Source organism: Salmo salar, chromosome 22, assembly GCF_965601325.2.
Source record: "Salmo salar chromosome 22, fSalSal1, whole genome shotgun sequence".
NCBI lineage: Eukaryota > Metazoa > Chordata > Actinopteri > Salmoniformes > Salmonidae > Salmo > Salmo salar.
Window position 1 is genome coordinate 59,839,843 of NC_138312.1, and position 23,192 is coordinate 59,863,034.

The following is a 23,192-nucleotide window of genomic DNA, read 5'->3' on the forward strand; positions in this document are numbered from 1 at the left end:
ACAGCTAGTTAATGATGTTCAGGAGCTGTCTTAGAGACAGCTAGTTAATGATATTCAGGAACTGTCTTTGAGACAGCTAGTTAATGATATTCAGGAGCTTAGAGACAGCTAGTTAATGATATTCAGGAGCTGTCTTCGAGACAGCTAGTTAATGATGTTCAGGAACTTCGAGACAGCTAGTTAATGATATTCAGGAGCTTAGAGACAGCTAGTTAATGATGTTCAGGAACTTCGAGACAGCTAGTTAATGATATTCAGGAGCTTCGAGACAGCTAGTTAATGATGTTCAGGAACTTCGAGACAGCTAGTTAATGATATTCAGGAACTTAGAGACAGCTAGTTAATGATATTCAGGAACTGTCTTTGAGACAGCTAGTTAATGATGTTCAGGAGCTTAGAGACAGCTAGTTAACGATGTTCAGGAGCTTAGAGACAGCTAGTTAATGATATTCAGGAACTGTCTTTGAGACAGCTAGTTAATGATATTCAGGAACTGTCTTCGAGACAGCTAGTTAATGATATTCAGGAACTATCTTCGAGACAGCTAGTTAATGATATTCAGGAGCTTAGAGACAGCTAGTTAATGATATTCAGGAGCTGTCATCGAGACAGCTAGTTAATGATATTCAGGAGCTGTCTTCAAGACAGCTAGTTAATGATATTCAGGAGCTTAGAGACAGCTAGTTAATGATATTCAGGAGCTTAGAGACAGCTAGTTAATGATATTCAGGAACTTAGAGACAGCTAGTTAATGATATTCAGGAACTATCTTCGAGACAGCTAGTTAATGATATTCAGGAGCTTAGAGACAGCTAGTTAATGATATTCAGAAGCTTCGAGACAGCTAGTTAATGATGTTCAGGAACTGTCTTTGAGACAGCTAGTTAATGATGTTCAGGAACTGTCTTTGAGACAGCTAGTTAATGATGTTCAGGAACTGTCTTTGAGACAGCTAGTTAATGATATTCAGGAACTATCTTCGAGACAGCTAGTTAATGATATTCAGGACGCTTCGAGACAGCTAGTTAATGATATTCAGGAGCTTAGAGACAGCTAGTTAATGATGTTCAGGAGCTGTCTTAGAGACAGCTAGTTAACGATATTCAGGAGCTTCGAGACAGCTAGTTAATGATATTCAGGAACTATCTTCGAGACAGCTAGTTAATGATATTCAGGAGCTTCGAGACAGCTAGTTAATGATATTCAGGAGCTTAGAGACAGCTAGTTAATGATATTCAGGAGCTTAGAGACAGCTAGTTAATGATGTTCAGGAGCTTAGAGACAGCTAGTTAATGATATTCAGGAGCTTCGAGACAGCTAGTTAATGATATTCAGGAGCTTAGAGACAGCTAGTTAATGATATTCAGGAGCTTAGAGACAGCTAGTTAACGATATTCAGGAGCTTAGAGACAGCTAGTTAACGATATTCAGGAGCTTAGAGACAGCTAGTTAACGATATTCAGGAGCTGTCTTATAGACAGCTAGTTAATGTTATTCAGGAGCTTCGAGACAGCTACTTAATGATATTCAGGGACTGTCTTTGAGACAGCTAGTTAATGATATTCAGGAGCTTAGAGACAGCTAGTTAATGATATTCAGGAGCTGTCTTCGAGACAGCTAGTTAATGATGTTCAGGAACTTCGAGACAGCTAGTTAATGATATTCAGGAGCTTAGAGACAGCTAGTTAATGATGTTCAGGAACTTCGAGACAGCTAGTTAATGATATTCAGGAGCTTCGAGACAGCTAGTTAATGATGTTCAGGAACTTCGAGACAGCTAGTTAATGATATTCAGGAACTTAGAGACAGCTAGTTAATGATATTCAGGAACTGTCTTTGAGACAGCTAGTTAATGATGTTCAGGAGCTTAGAGACAGCTAGTTAACGATGTTCAGGAGCTTAGAGACAGCTAGTTAATGATATTCAGGAACTGTCTTTGAGACAGCTAGTTAATGATATTCAGGAACTGTCTTCGAGACAGCTAGTTAATGATATTCAGGAACTATCTTCGAGACAGCTAGTTAATGATATTCAGGAGCTTAGAGACAGCTAGTTAATGATATTCAGGAGCTGTCATCGAGACAGCTAGTTAATGATATTCAGGAGCTGTCTTCAAGACAGCTAGTTAATGATATTCAGGAGCTTAGAGACAGCTAGTTAATGATATTCAGGAGCTTAGAGACAGCTAGTTAATGATATTCAGGAACTTAGAGACAGCTAGTTAATGATATTCAGGAACTATCTTCGAGACAGCTAGTTAATGATATTCAGGAGCTTAGAGACAGCTAGTTAATGATATTCAGAAGCTTCGAGACAGCTAGTTAATGATGTTCAGGAACTGTCTTAGAGACAGCTAGTTAATGATGTTCAGGAACTGTCTTTGAGACAGCTAGTTAATGATGTTCAGGAACTGTCTTTGAGACAGCTAGTTAATGATATTCAGGAACTATCTTCGAGACAGCTAGTTAATGATATTCAGGAGCTTCGAGACAGCTAGTTAATGATATTCAGGAGCTTAGAGACAGCTAGTTAATGATGTTCATGAACTGTCTTTGAGACAGCTAGTTAATGATATTCAGGAACTATCTTCGAGACAGCTAGTTAATGATATTCAGGAGCTTCGAGACAGCTAGTTAATGATGTTCAGGAGCTTAGAGACAGCTAGTTAATGATGTTCAGGAGCTTAGAGACAGCTAGTTAATGATATTCAGGAACTGTCTTCGAGACAGCTAGTTAATGATATTCAGGAACTGTCTTTGAGACAGCTAGTTAATGATATTCAGGAACTGTCTTCGAGACAGCTAGTTAATGATATTCAGGAACTATCTTCGAGACAGCTAGTTAATGATATTCAGGAGCTTAGAGACAGCTAGTTAATGATATTCAGGACCTGTCTTCGAGACAGCTAGTTAATGATATTCAGGAGCTGTCTTCAAGACCAAGATGGCGTAGCAGTGCAGACGTGGGTTGTCATCCTCTCGTGTACATTTTGTATTCTTGGTCTTTTTTTGTATACATATTTAAATTTATCTCTTTTCCATTTTTAAATTAAATATACCTTCCAGTAACCAACACCTGTGATTGCTTTATGCCTCGCTTTATGTCTCTCTCAAATGTCAATATGCCTTGTACACTGTTCTTTAGGATAGTTATCATTGTGTTAGTGTACTGCAGTGCCCCTAGTCCCACTCAACATGCCTCAGATACCTCCTTTGTCCCTAGTCCCACACATGCGGTGATCTCACCCAGCGTAACTAGCGCGTCCAGAGATGCAACCTCTCTTATCATCACTCAGTGCCTGGGTTTACCTCCACTGTCCCCGCACCCCACCATACCCCTGTCTGCACATTATGCCCTGGATCTATTCTACCGCGCCCAGGAATCTGCTCCTTTTATTCTCTGTCCCCAACGCACTAGACGACCAGTCTTGATAGCCTTTAGCCGTACCCTCATCCTACTCCTCCTCTGTTCCTCAGGGGATGTAGAGGTGAACCCAGGCCCTGCGTGTCCCCAGGCATCGCATTTGTTGCTTCTGTATCCGAAAAAGCCTTGGATTCATGCATGTTAACATCAGAAGCCTACTCCCTAAGTTTGTTTTATTCACTGCTTTAGCACACTCCGCCAACCCTGATGTCCTTGCCGTGTCTGAATCCTGGCTTAGGAAGGCCACCAAAAATTCTGAGATTTCCATACCCAAGTACAACATTTTCTGTCAAGATAAAACTGCCAAAGGGGGAGGAGTTGCAATCTACTCCAGAGATAGCCTGCAAAGTTCTGTCATACTTTCCAGGTCTATGCCCAAACAGTTCGAGCTTATAATTTAAAAAATTAATCTCTCCAGAAATAAATCTCTCACTGTTGCCGCCTGTTATAGACCCCCCTCAGCTCCCAGCTGAGCCCTGGACACCATATGTGAATTGATTGCCCCCCCATCTATCTTCAGAGTTCATTCTGTTAGGTGACCTAAACTGGGATATGCTTAACACCCCGGCAGTCCTACTATCTAAGTTAGATACCCTCAATCTCATACAAATTATCAAGGAACCCACCAGGTACAACCCTAAATCCGTAAATATGGGTACCCTCATAGATATTATCCTGACCAACTTGCCCTCCAAATACACCTCTGCTGTTTTCAATCAGGATCGCAGCAATCACTGCCTCATTGCCTGCATCCGCTATGGGTCTGCGGTCAAACGACCACCCCTCATCACTGTCAAACGCTCCCTAAAACACTTCTGCGAGCAGGCCTTTCTAATCGACCTGGCCCGGGTATCCTGGAAAGATATTGACCTCATCCCGTCAGTCGAGGATGCCTGGTCGTTCTTTAAAAGTAATTTCCTCACCATCTTAAATAAGCATGCCCCTTTCAAAAAATTTAGAACTAAGAACAGATATAGCCCTTGGTTCACTCCAGACCTGACTGCCCTCGACCAGCACAAAAACATCCTGTGGCGGACTGCACTAGCATCGAATAGTCCCCGTGATATGCAACTTTTCAGGGAAGTCAGGAACCAATACACGCAGTCAGTCAGGAATGCAAAGACTAGCTTTTTTAAACAGAAATTTGCATCCTGTAGCTCTAATTCCAAAAAGTTTTGGGACACTGTAAAGTCCATGGAGAATAAGAGCAACTCCTCCCAGCTGCCCACTGCACTGAGGCTAGGTAACACTGTCACCACCAATAAATCCACGATAATCGAGAATTTCAATAAGCATTTTTCTACAGCTGGCCATGCTTTCCTCCTGGCTACCCTGGCCAAAAGCTCCACACCCCCCGCAGCCACTTGCCCAAGCCTCCCCAGCTTCTCCTTCACCCAAATCCAGATAGCAGATGTTCTGAAAGAGCTGCAAAACCTGGACCCGTACAAATCAGCTGGGCTAGACAATCTGGACCCTCTCTTTCTAAAATGATCCGCCGCCATTGTTGCAACCCCTACTCCCAGTCTGTTCAACCTCTCTTTCGTATCGTCCGAGATCCCTAAAGATTGGAAAGCTGCTGCGGTCATCCCCCTCTTCAAAGGGGGTGACACTCTAGACCCAAACTGTTATAGACCTATATCCATCCTACCCTGCCTTTCTAAAGTCTTCGAAAGCCAAGTTAATAAACAGATCACCGACCATTTCGAATCCCACTGTACCTTCTCCGCTGTGCAAACCGGTTTCCGAGCTGGTCACGGGTGCACCTCAGCCACGCTCAAGGTACTAAATGATATCATAACCGCCATCGATAAAAGACAGTACTGTGCAGCCGTCTTTATCCACCTGGCCAAGGCTTTCATCTCTGTCAATCACTGTATTCTTATCGGCAGACTCAACAGCCTTGGTTTCTCAAATGACTGCATCGCCTGGTTCACCAACTACTTCTCAGATAGAGATCAGTGTGTCAAATCGGAGGGCCTGTTGTCCGGACCTCTGGCAGTCTCTATGGGGGTACCACAGGGTTCAATTCTCGGGCCGACTCTTTTCTCTGTATATATCAACGATGTCGCTCTTGCTGCAGGTGATTCCCTGATCCACCTCTGCGCAGACAACACCATTCTGTATACATCTGGCCCTTCTTTGGAAACTGTGTTAACTAACCTCCAAATGAGCTTCAATGCCATACAACTCTCCTTCTGTGGACTCCAACTGCTCTTAAAGGCTAGCAAATCCAAATGCATGCTTTTCAGCTGTTCGCTTCCCGCACCCGCCCGCCCGACCAGAATCACTACTCTGGACGGTTCTGACTTAGAATATGTGGACAACTACAAATACCTAGGTGTCTGGCTAGACTGTAAACTCTCCTTCCAGACTCATATTAAACATCTCCAATCCAAAATTAAATCTAGAATCGGCTTCCTATTTCGCAACAAAGCCTCCTTCATTCATGCCGCCAAACATACCCTCGTAAAACTGACTATCCTACCGATCGTCGATTTCGGCGATGTAATTTACAAAATAGCTTCGAATACTCTACTCGGCAAACTGGATGCAGTCTATCACAGTGCCATCCGTTTTGTCACCAAAGCCCCTTATACCACCCACCACTGCGACCTGTATGCTTTAGTCGGCTGGCCCTCGCTACATATTCGTCGCCAGACCCACTGGCTCTAGGTCATCTATACGTTTTTGCTAGGTAAAGCTCCGCCTTATCTCAGTTCACTGGTCACGATAACAACACCCACCCGTAGCACGCGCTCCAGCAGGTATATCTCACTGGTCATACCCAAAGTCAACCCTCCCTTAACCCCTCCCTCCCGTACTCTATTAAACTACCCTCTATTAAACTACCCTTTATTAAACTACCCTCTATTAAACTCTATTAAACTACACTCTATTAAACTATATTAAACTACCCTCTATTAAACTCTGTTAAACTACCCTCTATTAAACTCTGTTAAACTACCCTCTATTAAACTACCCTCTGTTAAACTACCCTCTGTTAAACTATCCTCTGTTAAACTACCCTCTATTAAACTACCCTCTGTTAAACTCTATCAAACTACCCTCTATTAAAGTATCCTCTGTTAAACTCTATTAAACTACCCTCTATTAAACTACCCTCTATTAAACTACCGTCTATTAAACTACCCTCTATTAAACTACCTTTATTAAACTCTATTAAACTACCCTCTATTAAACTATCCTCTATTAAACTACCCTCTATTAAACTACCCTCTATTAAACTACCCTCTGTTAAACTATCCTCTATTAAACTACCCTTTATTAAACTACCCTCTATTAAACTCTATTAAACTACCCTCTATTAAACTCTATTAAACTACCCTCTTCTAAACTACCCTCTATTAAACTCTATTAAACTATCCTCTATTAAACTAACCTCTATTAAACTCAATTAAACTACCCTCTATTAAAATACCCTCTATTAAACTACCCTCTATTAAACTACCCTTTATTAAACTACCCTTTATTAAACTACCCTCTATTAAACTACCCTTTATTAAACTACCCTTTATTAAACTACCCTCTATTAAACTACCCTCTATTAAACTCTATTAAACTATCCTCTATTAAACTACCCTCTATTAAACTACCCTCTATTAAACTACCCTCTGTTAAACTACCCTCTGTTAAACTATCCTCTATTAAACTACCCTTTATTAAACTACCCTCTATTAAACTCTATTAAACTACCCTCTATTAAACTCTATTAAACTACCCTCTTCTAAACGACCCTCTATTAAACTCTATTAAACTACCCTCTATTAAACTATCCTCTATTAAACTCTATTAAACTACCCTCTATTAAACTACCCTCTATTAAACTCTATTAAACTACCCTCTATTAAACTAGCCTTTATTAAACTACCCTTTATTAAACTACCCTCTATTAAACTACCCTTTATTAAACTACCCTTTATTAAACTACCCTCTATTAAACTACCCTTTATTAAACTCTATTAAACTATCCTCTATTAAACTACCCTCTATTAAAATACCCTCTATTAAACTACCCTCTGTTAAACTACCCTCTGTTAAACTACCCTCTATTAAACTATCCTCTGTTAAACTACCCTCTGTTAAACTACCCTTTATTAAACTACCCTCTATTAAACTACCCTTTATTAAACTACCCTTTATTAAACTACTCTCTATTAAACTACCCTTTATTAAACTCTATTAAACTATCCTCTATTAAACTACCCTCTATTAAACTACCCTCTGTTAAACTACCCTCTGTTAAACTATCCTCTATTAAACTACCCTTTATTAAACTACCCTCTGTTAAACTACCCTCTATTAAACTACCCTCTGTTAAACTACCCTCTGTTAAACTACCCTCTATTAAACCATCCTCTGTTAAACTACCCTCTGTTAAACTACCCTCTGTTAAACTCTATTAAACTACCCTCTATTAAACTACCCTCTATTAAACTACCCTCTGTTAAACTAACCTCTGTTAAACTACCCTCTGTTAAACTACCCTCTATTAAACTACCCTTTATTAAACTATCCTCTGTTAAACTACCCTCTATTAAACTATCCTCTGTTAAACTACCCTCTGTTAAACTACCCTCTATTAAACTACCCTCTGTTAAACTACCCTCTGTTAAACTACCCTCTATTAAACTACCCTTTATTAAACTACCCTCTATTAAACTCTATTAAACTACCCTCTATTAAACTCTATTAAACTACCCTCTTCTAAACTACCCTCTATTAAACTCTATTAAACTATCCTCTATTAAACTACCCTCTATTAAACTCTATTAAACTACCCTCTATTAAACTATCCTCTATTAAACTCTATTAAACTACCCTCTATTAAAATACCCTCTATTAAACTACCCTCTATTAAACTACCCTTTATTAAACTACCAATTATTAAACTACCCTCTATTAAACTACCCTTTATTAAACTACCCTTTATTAAACTACCCTCTATTAAACTACCCTTTATTAAACTCTATTAAACTATCCTCTATTAAACTACCCTCTATTAAACTACCCTCTATTAAACTACCCTCTGTTAAACTACCCTCTGTTAAACTATCCTCTATTAAACTACCCTTTATTAAACTACCCTCTATTAAACTCTATTAAACTACCCTCTATTAAACTCTATTAAACTACCCTCTTCTAAACTACCCTCTATTAAACTCTATTAAACTATCCTCTATTAAACTACCCTCTAGTAAACTCTATTAAACTACCCTCTATTAAACTATCCTCTATTAAACTCTATTAAACTACCCTCTATTAAACTACCCTCTATTAAACTCTATTAAACTACCCTCTATTAAACTACCCTTTATTAAACTACCCTTTATTAAAGTACCCTTTATTAAAGTACCCTTTTTTAAACTACCCTTTATTAAACTACCCTCTATTAAACTACCCTTTATTAAACTCTATTAAACTATCCTCTATTAAACTACCCTCTATTAAACTACCCTCCATTAAACTACCCTCTATTAAACTACCCTCTGTTAAACTATCCTCTATTGAACTACCCTTTATTAAACTACCCTCTATTAAACTCTATTAAACTACCCTCTATTAAACTCTATTAAACTACCCTCTTCTAAACTACACTCTATTAAACTCTATTAAACTATCCTCTATTAAACTACCCTCTATTAAACTCTATTAAACTACCCTCTATTAAACTATCCTCTATTAAACTCTATTAAACTACACTCTATTAAACTACCCTCTATTAAACTCTATTAAACTACCCTCTATTAAACTCTATTAAACTACCCTCTATTAACCTATCCTCTATTAAACTCTATTAAACTACCCTCTATTAAACTACCCTCTATTAAACTCTATTAAACTCCCCTCTATTAAACTACCCTTTATTAAACTACCCTTTATTAAACTACCCTCTATTAAACTACCCTTTATTAAACTACCCTCTATTAAACTACCCTTTATTAAACTCTATTAAACTATCCTCTATTAAACTACCCTCTATTAAACTACCCTCTGTTAAACTACCCTCTATTAAACTATCCTCTGTTAAACTACCCTCTGTTAAACTACCCTCTGTTAAACTCTATTAAACTACCCTCTATTAAACTACCCTCTGTTAAACTACCCTCTGTTAAACTACCCTCTGTTAAACTACCCTCTATTAAACTACCCTCTATTAAACTACCCTTTATTAAACTATCCTCTGTTAAACTACCCTCTATTAAACTACCCTCTGTTAAACTACCCTCTGTTAAACTACCCCTATTAATCTACCCTCAGTTAAACTACCCTCTGTTAAACTACCCTCTGTTAAACTACCCTCTATTAAACTAACCTCTATTAAAGTATCCTCTGTTAAACTCTATTAAACTACCCTCTATTAAACTACCCTTTATTAAACTCTATTAAACAACCCTCTATTAAACTACCCTCTATTAAACTACCCTCTATTAAACTACCCTTTATTAAACTCTATTAAACTACCCTATATTAAACTATCCTCTATTAAACTACCCTCTATTAAACTACCCTCTATTAAATACCCTCTATTAAACTACCCTCTATTAAACTACCCTCGGTTAAACTATCCTCTATTAAACTACCCTTTATTAAACTACCCTCTATTAAACTCTATTAAACTACCCTCTATTAAACTCTATTAAACTACCCTCTTCTAAACTACCCTCTATTAAACTCTATTAAACTACCCTCTATTAAACTATCCTCTATTAAACTCTATTAAACTACCCTCTATTAAACTACCCTCTATTAAACTCTATTAAACTACCCTTTATTAAACTACCCTTTATTAAACTACCCTCTATTAAACTACCCTCTATTAAACTACCCTTTATTAAACTACCCTTTATTAAACTACCCTCTATTAAACTAGCCTCTATTAAACTACCCTTTATTAAACTCTATTAAACTACCCTCTATTAAACTACCCTCTATTAAACTCTATTAAACTACCCTCTATTAAACTACCCGTTATTAAACTACCCTTTATTAAACGACCCTCTATTAAACTACCCTTTATTAAACTACCCTTTATTAAACTATATTAAACTACCCTCTATTAAACTATCCTCTATTAAACTACCCTCTATTAAACTACCCTCTATTAAACTACCCTCTATTAAACTACCCTCTTCTAAACTACCCTCTATTAAACTCTATTAAACTATCCTCTATTAAACTACCCTCTAGTAAACTCTATTAAACTACCCTCTATTAAACTATCCTCTATTAAACTCTATTAAACTACCCTCTATTAAACTACCCTTTATTAAACTCTATTAAACTATCCTCTATTAAACTACCCTCTATTAAACTACCCTCTATTAAACTACCCTCTGTTAAACTACCCTCTGTTAAACTACCCTCTATTAAACTATTCTCTGTTAAACTACCCTCTGTTAAACTACCCTTTATTAAACTGCCCTCTATTAAACTACCCTTTATTAAACTACCCTTTATTAAACTACCCTCTGTTAAACTACCCTTTATTAAACTCTATTAAACTATCCTCTATTAAACTACCCTCTATTAAACTACCCTCTATTAAACGACCCTCTGTTAAACTACCCTCTGTTAAACTATCCTCTATTAAACTACCCTTTATTAAACTACCCTTTATTAAACTACCCTCTGTTTAACTACCCTTTATTAAACTCTATTAAACTATCCTCTATTAAACTACCCACTATTAAACTACCCTCTATTAAACTACCCTCTGTTAAACTACCCTCTGTTAAATTATCCTCTATTAAACTACCATTTATTAAACTACCCTCTATTAAACTCTATTAAACTACCCTCTTCTAAACTACCCTCTATTAAACTCTATTAAACTATCCTCTATTAAACTACCCTCTATTAAACTCTATTAAACTACCCTCTATTAAACTATCCTCTATTAAACTCTATTAAACTACCCTCTATTAAACTACCCTCTATTAAACTCTATTAAACTACCCTCTATTAAACTACCCTTTATTAAACTACGCTTTATTAAACTACCCTCTATTAAACTACCCTTTATTAAACTACCCTTTATTAAACTACCCTCTATTAAACTACCCTTTATTAAACTCTATTAAACTTCTCCTCTATTAAACTACCCTCCATTAATCTACCCTCTGTTAAACTACCCTCTGTTAAACTACCCTCTATTAAACTATCCTCTGTTAAACTACCCTCTGTTAAACTACCCTCTGTTAAACTCTATTAAACTAGCCTCTATTAAACTACCCTCTGTTAAACTACCCTCTGTTAAACTACCCTCTATTAAACTACCCTCTATTAAACTACCCTTTATTAAACTATCCTCTGTTAAACTACCCACTATTAAACTATCCTCTGTTAAACTACCCTCTGTTAAACTACCCTCTATTAAACTACCCTCAATTAAACTACCCTCTGTTAAACTACCCTCTGTTAAACTACCCTCTATTAAACTACCCTCTATTAAAGTATCCTCTGTTAAACTCTATTAAACTACCCTCTATTAAACTACCCTCTATTAAACTACCCTTTATTAAACTACCCTCTATTAAACTACCCTCTATTAAACTACCCTCTATTCAACTACCCTTTATTAAACTCTATTAAACTATCCTCTATTAAACTACCCTCTATTAAACTACCCTCTATTAAACTACCCTCTATTAAACTACCCTCTGTTAAACTACCCTCTATTAAACTACCCTCTGTTAAACTACCCTCTAATAAACTACCCTCGATTAAACAACCCTCTATTAAACTCTATTAAACTACCCTCTATTAAAATATCCTCTATTAAACTACCCTCTATTAAACTACCCTTTGTTAAACTACCCTCTATTAAACTACCCTCTATTAAACTACCCTCTATTAAACTCTATTAAACTACCCTCTATTAAACTCTATTAAACTACACTCTATTAAACTACCCTCTATTAAACTACCCTCTGTTAAACTCTATTAAACTACCCTCTGTTAAACTCTATTAAACTACCCTCTATTAAACTACCCTCTTTTAAACAACCCTCTATTAAACTACCCTCTATTAAACTCTATTAAACTACCCTCTATTAAACTATCCTCTATTAAACTACCCTCTATTAAACTACCCTCTATTACACTACCCTCTCTTACACTACCCTCTATTAAACTACCCTCTGTTAAACTATCCTCTATTAAACTACCCTTTATTAAACTACCCTCTATTAAACTCTATTAAACTACCCTCTATTAAACTACCCTCTTTTAAACAACCCTCTATTAAACTACCCTCTATTAAAGTATCCTCTGTTAAACTCTATTAAACTACCCTCTATTAAACTACCCTCTATTAAACTACCCTCTAATAAACTACCCTTTATTAAACTCTATTAAACTATCCTCTATTAAACTACCCTCTATTAAATTACCCTCTATTTAACTACCCTCTATTAAACTACCCTCTATTAAACTACCCTCTGTTAAACTAACCTCTGTTAAACTACCCTCTATTAAACTACCCTCTGTTAAACTACCCTCTATTAAACTACCCTCTATTAAACAACCCTCTATTAAACTCTATTACACTACCCTCTATTAAACTATCCTCTATTAAACTCTATTAAACTACCCTCCATTAAACTACACTCTATTAAACTCTATTAAACTACACTCTATTAATCTACCCTTTATTAAACTACCCTTTATTAAACTACCCTCTATTAAACTACCCTTTATTAAACTACCCTTTATTAAACTACCCTCTATTAAACTACCCTTTATTAAACTCTATTAAACTATCCTCTATTAAACTACCCTCTATTAAACTACCCTCTATTAAACTACCATCTGTTAAACTACCCTCTATTAAACTACCCTCTATTAAACTACCCTTTATTAAACTACCCTTTATTAAACTACCCTCTATTAAACTACCCTTTATTAAACTCTATTAAACTATCCTCTATTAAACTACCCTCTATTAAACTACCCTCTATTAAACTACCATCTGTTAAACTACCCTCTATTAAACTACCCTCTATTAAACTACCCTCTATTAAACTATCCTCTGTTAAACTACCCTCTGTTAAACTCTGTTAAACTACCCTCTATTAAACTACCCTCTATTAAACTACCCTCTGTTAAACTACCCTCTGTTAAACTCTATTAAACTACCCTCTGTTAAACTCTATTAAACTACCCTCTATTAAACTACCCTCTTTTAAACTACCCTCTGTTAAACTACCCTCTATTAAACTATCCTCTGTTAAACTACCCTCTGTTAAACTACCTTCTATTAAACTACCCTCTATTAAACTCTATTAAACTACCCTCTATTAAACTCTATTAAACTACCCTCTATTAAACTACCCTCTGTTAAACTCTATTAAACTACCCTCTATTAAAGTATCCTCTGTTAAACTCTATTAAACTACCCTCTATTAAACTACCCTCTGTTAAACTCTATTAAACTACCCTCTATTAAACTACCCTCTATTAAACTACCCTTTATTAAACTACCCTCTATTAAACTACCCTCTATTAAACTCTATTAAACTACCCTCTATTTAACTACCCTCTATTCAACTACCCTTTATTAAACTCTATTAAACTATCCTCTATTAAACTACCCTCTATTAAACTACCCTCTATTAAACTACCCTCTGTTAAACTACCCTCTATTAAACTACCCTCTGTTAAACTCTATTAAACTACCCTCTGTTAAACTCTATTAAACTACCCTCTATTAAACTACCCTCTGTTAAACTCTATTAAACTACCCTCTGTTAAACTCTATTAAACTACCCTCTATTAAACTACCCTCTAATAAACTCTATTAAACTACCCTCTATTAAACTACCCTCTATTAAACTACCCTCTGTTAAACTCTATTAAACTACCCTCTGTTAAACTCTATTAAACTACCCTCTATTAAACTACCCTCTTTTAAACAACCCTCTATTAAACTACCCTCTATTAAAGTATCCTCTGTTAAACTCTATTAAACTACCCTCTATTAAACTACCCTTTATTAAACTACCCTCTATTAAACTACCCTCTTTTCAACTACCCTTTATTAAACTCGATTAAACTATCCTCTATTAAACTACCCTCTATTAAACTACCCTCTATTAAACTACCCTCTGTTAAACTACCCTCTATTAAACTACCCTCTATTAAACAACCCTCTATTAAACTCTATTAAACTACCCTCTATTAAACTCTCCTCTATTAAACTACCCTCTATTAAACTATTTTAAACAACCCTCTATTAAAGTATCCTCTGTTAAACTCTATTAAACTCCCCTCTATTAAACTACCCTCTATTAAACTACCCTCTATTAAACTACCCTTTATTAAACTCTATTAAACTATCCTCTATTAAACTACCCTCTATTAAACTACCCTCTATTAAACTACCCTCTGTTAAACTAACCTCTGTTAAACTACCCTCTATTAAACTACCCTCTGTTAAACTACCCTCTATTAAGCTACCCTCTATTAAACAACCCTTTAATAAACTCTATTACACTACCCTCTATTAAACTATCCTCTATTAAACTACCCTCTATTAAACTACCCTCTATTAAACTACCCTCTGTTAAACTATCCTCTATTAAACTACCCTCTATTAAACTACCCTCTATTAAACTCTATTAAACTACCCTCTATTAAACTACCCTCTATTAAACTACCCTCTGTTAAACTACCCTTTATTAAACTCTATTAAACTACCCTCTATTAAACTACCCTCTTCTAAACTACCCTCTATTAAACTCTATTAAACTATCCTCTATTAAACTATCCTTTATTAAACTACCCTCTGTTAAACTACTCTCTATTAAACTACCCTCTATTAAACTACCCTCTATTAAACTACCCTCTATTAAACTCTATTAAACTATCCTCTATTAAACTATCCTCTATTAAACTCTATTAAACTACCCTCTATTAAACTACCCTCTATTAAACTCTATTAAACTACCCTCTATTAAACTACCCTCTATTAAACTCTATTAAACTACCCTCTATTAAACTACCCTCTATTAAACTATCCTCTATTAAACTACCCTCTGTTAAACTACCCTCTAATAAACTATCCTCTATTAAACTACCCTCTATTAAACTACCCTCTGTTAAACTACCCTCTATTAAACTACCCTCTATTAAACTACCCTCTGTTAAACTCTATTAAACTACCCTCTGTTAAACTACCCTCTATTAAACTACCCTCTATTAAACTCTATTAAACTACCCTCTTTTAAACTCTATTAAACTACCCTTTATTAAACTACCCTCTATTAAACTACCCTCTATTAAACTACCCACTATTAAACTCTATTAAACTACCCTCTATTAAACTCTATTAAACTACCCTCTATTAAACTCTATTAAACTACCCACTATTAAACTCTATTAAACTACCCTCTATTAAACTCTATTAAACTACCCTCTATTAAACTCTATTAAACTATCCTCTATTAAACTACCCTCTATTAAACTCTATTAAACTACCCTCTATTAAACTCTATTAAACTACCCTCTATTAAACTACCCTCTATTAAACTACCCTCTGTTAAACTCTATTAAACTACCCTCTGTTAAACTACCCTCTATTAAACTACCCTCTATTAAACTACCCTCTATTAAACTACCCTCTATTAAACTACCCTCTATTAAACTCTATTAAACTACCCTCTTTTAAACTACCCTCTATTAAACTACCCTCTTTTAAACTCTATTAAACTACCCTCTATTAAACTACCCTCTATTAAACTACCCTCTTTTAAACTCTATTAAACTATCCTCTATTAAACTACCCTCTATTAAACTACCCTCTTTTAAACTACCCTCTTTTAAACTCTATTAAACTATCCTCTATTAAACTACCCTCTATTAAACTACCCTCTGTTAAACTCTATTAAACTATCCTCTATTAAACTACCCTCTTTTAAACTCTATTAAACTACCCTCTATTAAACTCTATTAAACTACCCTCTATTAAACTCTATTAAACTACCCTCTATTAAACTACCCTCTATTAAACTCTATTAAACTACCCTCTATTAAACTCTATTAAACTATCCTCTGTTAAACATGGCAGGGAATCAGGAGGCATTATTCTCATTATCATTATAGTTTGGCACAAGGAAGATCTGACTAGTCACGTCAAACCAGTAAAAATAGGCAAAACACACATATGGATTTAAATTAAAAACAAGGCAATGGTAAACATGTCGTCCCCCATGAATGATGCAGCCAATTAAGATACAGCGTGAGACTAACACATTTCAGTTATCACGTGTGACCACAGATGATCCATTGTATTGACCTGATACTGTTGTGGCCTCTCTAACAAGGAAAACAAATGTTTTCAAAAAAAAATAGAAGGAATTTAGCCTGGGTGCCAGTCTCTTCAGCTAATCCACTCCCTGTACTCCATGTCATCTTCCAAAGACTGGCAACGCCAGGTAGTGGCACAGAGAGGAATGTTAGCTGAAGAGACTGGTGCTCAGACTAGAAGGCAGTCGGGAGGAGGCAAGATCACATGGGACCATTCTAGCCAATGAGAGGGCAGATACGCAAGTGAACAACAGTCACAACTGTATACATAAAGTGTTTTATTTCTTCTTTTTTTTTTTTCTCAAAGTTGCCGGAATGTCACGTGTCAAATCAAATCAAACTTTATTTGTCACACGCGCCGAATACAACAAGTGTAGACTTTACTGTGAACTGAACTACCGGTACAGAGTCAATGTGGAGGATATATACAGGGGGTACCGGTACAGAGTCAATGTGGAGGATATATACAGGGGGTACCGGTACAGAGTCAATGTGGAGGATATATACAGGAGGTACCGGTACAGAGTCAATGTGGAGGATATATACAGGAGGCACCGGTACCGAGTCAGTGTGGAGGCTATATACAGGGGGTACCGGTACAGAGTCAATGTGGAGGATATATACAGGAGGCACCGGTACAGAGTCAATGTGGAGGCTATATACAGGAGGCACCGGTACAGAGTCAATGTGGAGGATATATACAGGAGGCACCGGTACAGAGTCAATGTGGAGGCTATATACAGGAGGCACCGGTACAGAGTCAATGTGGAGGATATATACAGGAGGTACCGGTACCGAGTCAATGTGGAGGCTATATACAGGGGGGTACCGGTACAGAGTCAATGTGGAGGATATATACAGGAGGCACCGGTACAGAGTCAATGTGGAGGCTCTATACAGGGGGTACCGGTACAGAGTCAATGTGGAGGAAATATATAGGAGGTACCGGTACAGAGTCAATGTGGAGGCTATATACAGGGGGCACCGGTACAGAGTCAATGTGGAGGCTATATACAGGGGGTACCGGTACAGAGTCAATGTGGAGGCTATATAACAGGGGGTACCGGTACAGAGTCAATGTGGAGGCTATATACAGGAGGTACCGGTACAGAGTCAATGTGGAGGCTATATACAGGAGGCACCGGTACAGAGTCAATGTGGAGGCTATATACAGGAGGCACCGGTACAGAGTCAATGTGGAGGATATATACAGGAGGTACCGGTACCGAGTCAATGTGGAGGCTATATACAGGGGGGTACCGGTACAGAGTCAATGTGGAGGATATATACAGGAGGCACCGGTACAGAGTCAATGTGGAGGCTCTATACAGGGGGTACCGGTACAGAGTCAATATGGAGGATATATACAGGAGGTACCGGTACAGAGTCAATGTGGAGGCTATATACAGGGGGCACCGGTACAGAGTCAATGTGGAGGCTATATACAGGAGGCACCGGTACAGAGTCAATGTGGAGGCTATATACAGGGGGGTACCGGTACAGAGTCAATGTGGAGGCTATATACAGGGTGTTACGGTACAGAGTCAGTGTGGAGGCTATATACAGGGGGTACCGGTACAGAGTCAGTGTGGAGGCTATATACAGGGGGTACCGGTACCGAGTCAGTGTGGAGGCTATATACAGGGGTACCGGTACAGAGTCAGTGTGGAGGCTATATACAGGGTGTTACGGTACAGAGTCAGTGTGGAGGCTATATACAGGGTATTACGGTACAGAGTCAGTGTGCAGGCTATATACAGGGTGTTACGGTACTGAGTCAGTGTGGAGACTATATACAGGGTATTACGGTACTGAGTCAGTGTGCAGGCTATATACAGGGTGTTACGGTACTGAGTCAGTGTGGAGGCTATATACAGGGTGTTACGGTACTGAGTCAGTGTGCAGGCTATATACAGGGTGTTACGGTACTGAGTCAGTGTGCAGGCTATATACAGGGTATTACGGTACTGAGTCAGTGTGCAGGGGTACAGGCTAGTTGAGGTCATTTGTACATGTAGTTGGGGTTGAAGCGTCCTACTTAGCAGTACACAGGTAACAACCTATGGAACTTCTATCTGATCAAATCACACGTATAAAATAAGACATTACATTTTTTGTTAACCAAATTCGATTCTCTCTCATTGACCTTCATACAAAAACTCCTTGCTTGATGAGGCGAGAAGAAAACCCCACCTGCTGGAGAAGACTGTAAAGCCCTGTTTTCCATTTCACTGCACCTCTTCTTCTCTGGTGTCACTCACACATTTCAGTTCATTAATACAGCTCCCGCGTTGGGACAGTCAGGGTCATTTTTTTGTAAACGTTGGATCTCTATGGCAAGACGCATCATTCACCTCACATAGAAGAATGTATGAATATCCAGTTAGAGATACTCCATGTTCTCCTCTGATCTCAGACCAGGAATGGTGTTGAGGGGAGAGGGAGAGAGGGAGAGAGGGAGAGAGGGATAGAGAGAAGGAGAGGGAGATGGAGAGAGAGAGAGAGGGAGGGATAGGGAGAGAGAGAGAGGGAGATAGATGGAGAGAGGGAGAGAGGGAGAGAGAGAGGGAGAGAGGGAGATGGAGAGGGAAGGAGGGAGAGATTGAGAGGGAGAGGGAGAGAGGGAGAGAGAGAGAGAGAGAGAGGGAGGGATAGAGAGAGGGAGAGAGGGAGATGGAGAATCATCCACTAATCTGCACCTGTCAGCAAGTACGGTGTCCCTGAATGGCCAAAATAACACCAAACTAGCTGCTATTATTACAACATCACTAAACACAGACCTTGACTTTTACAGTACACAGCCCCTCCAAACTAGAAACGGCTGTTCAGAATATCTGGCAGCAGTAACATTTTTCTAATCGTTTTTTTTTTTTCATAACTGGCTGAAATTTGTTGAAAAGTTATTTTGAGGTGAGATTACAAACTAGGTCAACATCAAAAACTAGTAACATGATTTTATTAGAAGGCCCAAATCCTGATCTGACCATAAAAACGTTGTGATGACCACAGATATGTGAGGAGAGGAAGAGAAGAGGGAGGGGTCGCTAAGAACTAGACTAGTTAAACGACAGGAAGGATTTAGGAGATTTTAGCTCAACCGTTAAAAAGACAGGAATTTCCTCTTTCTTCCTGCTCTCTGTCTCTGTCTGTCTCTGTCCCTCTCTGTCTTTCTCTCTCTCTTTCTTCCTGCTCTCTGTCTCTGTCTATCTCCCTCTCTGTCTTTCTCCCTCTCTTTCTTCCTGCTCTCTGTCTCTGTCTCTGTCTATCTCCCTCTCTGTCTTTCTCTCTCTCTTTCTTCCTGCTCTCTGTCTCTGTCTCTGTCTCTGTCCCTCTCTGTCTTTCTCTCTCTCTTTCTTCCTGCTCTCTGTGTCTGTCTCTGTCTATCTCCCTCTCTGTCTTTCTCTCTCTCTTTCTTCCTGCTCTCTGTCTCTGTCTCTGTCTATCTCCCTCTCTGTCTTTCTCCCTCTCTTTCTTCCTGCTCTCTGTCTCTGTCTCTGTCTCATACAGTGCATTTGGAAAGTATTCAGACCCCTTGACTTTTTTTGACATACATACACCTTAGCCAAATACATTTAAACTCAGTTTTTCACAATTCCTGACATTTAATCCTAGTAAAAATTCCCTGTCTTAGGTCAGTTAGGATCACCACTTTATTATATGAATTTGAAACGTCAGAATAATAGTAGAGAGAATGATTGATTTCAGCTTTTATTTCTTTCATCACATTCCCAGTGGGTCAGAAGTTTACATACACTCAATTAGTATTTGGTAGCATTGCCTTTAAATTGTTTAACTTGGGTCAAACGTTTCGGGTAGCCTTCCACAAGCTTCCCACATAAGTTGGGTGAATTTTGGCCCATTCCTCCTGACAGAGCTGGTGTAACTGAGTCAGGTTTGTAGGCCTCCTTGCTCGCACACGCTTTTTAATTTCTGCCCACAAATTTTCTATAGGATTGAGGTCAGGGCTTTGTGATGGCCACTCCAATACCTTGACTTTGTTGTCATCATGAGGTATTGTGTGTAGATTGATTAGGAGAAAAAAGTATTGAATCCATTTTAGAATAAGGCTGTAGCGTAACAAAATGTGGAAAAAGGCAAGAGGTCTGAATACTTTCTGAATGTAGTGTGTGTGTGTGTGTGTGTGTGTGTGTGTGTGTGTGTGTGTGTGTGTGTGTGTGTGTGTGTGTGTGTGTGTGCGTGCGTGCGTGCGTGCGTGCGTGCGTGCGTGCGTGTGTGTGTCTCACCATGTTATAGTTGACGATCTCCTGCAGGCTCTCCCCACACTTCTCCAGACACTCCTAGAGAGAGACCTTCAGGTTACAGACAGTAACTGTAGTCTGTTGATGTTCACTTACAGATCATCACTGAGATTCATTCTACTCCGCCAGCTAGCAAGCTGGTACAGGAAGAAGTTCAATTCAATGTGTTGAGAAACATTTATGTGGGAAGCAGTAAAGAAGGTCTCAGATATCTCTCATGAATCTCTCTTAATATCTTCATGTCTATGTTTCCCCAGCTAGGGGGGAACATGGTCTATGTCTGGACAATGCTGTTTATATTTCAACTGGTGTATTGTTGAAGAGGGGACATTTTAAGGAATGTAGAAACTAGAGGAATGTGATGAAGTATCTCTATTTCAGATGTACTCTACTCTACTCTAACTCTACTCTTACTCTACTCTTACTCTACTCTTACTCTACTCTTACTCTACTCTACTATAACTCTACTCTACTATAACTCTACTCTACTCTACTTTACTCTACTCTAACTCCACTCCACTCCACTATAACTCTACTCTACCCTACTCTACTCTACTCTACTCTACTCTACTCTACTCTACTCTACTCTGCCTCTACTCTACCTCTACTCCACTCTACTCTACCTCCACTCTATTCTACTCTACTTCTACTCTAACTTCAATCTTGGTTTCATCAGACCAGAGAATCTTGTTTCTTATGGTCTGAGAGTCCTTTAGGTGCCTTTTGGCAAACTCCAAAGAGGGCGGTCATGTGCCTTTTACTGAGGAGTGGCTTCTGTCTGGCCACTCTACCATAAAGGCCTGATTGGTGGAGTTCTGCAGAGATGGTTGTCCTTCTGTAACGTTCTCCCATCTCCACAGAGGAACTCTCGAGCATGATTGCTCAGTTTGGCAGGGCGGCCGGCTCTATGCTTTTAGTTTTTGTTTTCATAGGCTACCTAGCTAAAATGCTTGCTAGCCTAACCTCCTCGCATGGGCAACAACGAACCAGCTAAATTAGCTAGCTAGTTAACGTGTAGCCTACTAGGCTACATCTTGAAAATGTTAGCTGACCTGGGCTAGTTGATCTGGAGATCTCTGACCAGTTATAAATATCTCTCTATAATATGTAATGACTGACATGACAAGAGGAACTGATGACGCACCACCCAATTTAGAAATGTCACCTTGTGCATTCTACTATTACAATTAGCAACAGTAAATTAAGACCGCGCAACACCTTCTGCCGACCCCTTGCACCTCCCCTAAGGGGGCACGCCCCAACAGTTTGGGAACCACTGATCTATCATACCATCTGTTGACATGTATAAAAAAAAAATGTTTTGTTCTGTTTGTGTTGTGACATCATGTTGTAATAGCAGTGTACTAGCCGTGTAATAGCAGTGTAATAGCAGTGTACTAGCAGTGTACTAGCAGTGTAATAGCAGTGTACTAGCAGTGTAATAGCAGTGTACTAGCCGTGTACTAGCAGTGTAATAGCAGTGTAATAGCAGTGTAATAGCAGTGTACTAGCAGTGTAATAGCAGTGTACTAGCAGTGTAATAGCAGTGTACTAGCAGTGTAATAGCAGTGTAATAGCAGTGTACTAGCAGTGTACTAGCAGTGTACTAGCAGTGTAATAGCAGTGTAATAGCAGTGTAATAGCAGTGTACTAGCCGTGTAATAGCCGTGTAATAGCCGTGTACTATCCGTGTACTAGCAGTGTACTAGCAGTGTAATAACAGTGTAATAACAGTGTAATAGCAGTGTACTAGCAGTGTAATAGCAGTGTACTAGCCGTGTAATAGCCGTGTAATAGCCGTGTAATAGCCGTGTACTAGCAGTGTAATAACAGTGTAATAGCAGTGTACTAGCAGTGTAATAGCAGTGTACTAGCAGTGTAATAGCAGTGTAATAGCAGTGTAATAGCAGTGTACTAGCAGTGTACTAGCAGTGTAATAGCAGTGTACTAGCAGTGTACTAGCAGTGTAATAGCAGTGTAATAGCAGTGTACTAGCAGTGTAATAGCAGTGTACTAGCGGTGTAATAGCAGTGTAATAGCAGTGTAATAGCAGTGTACTAGCCGTGTAATAGCAGTGTACTAGCCGTGTAATAGCAGTGTACTAGCAGTGTACTAGCAGTGTAATAGCCGTGTACTAGCCGTGTACTAGCCGTGTACTAGCGAGGTACTAGCGGTGTAATAGCG

General features: G+C 38.3%; 1 protein-coding gene across 1 annotated transcript in view; it reads right to left on the reverse strand.

Annotated features, from left to right (window-relative positions):
- Positions 1-23,192, reverse strand: part of LOC106583764 (arf-GAP with coiled-coil, ANK repeat and PH domain-containing protein 3) — a 186,586-nt gene that overhangs the window by 66,920 nt on the left and 96,474 nt on the right. Inside the window, exon 4 of the mRNA XM_082967721.1 lies at positions 20,994-21,047. Within this exon, the coding sequence (XP_082823847.1) occupies positions 20,994-21,047 (54 nt within the window). The remainder of the gene's footprint in view (positions 1-20,993; positions 21,048-23,192) is intronic.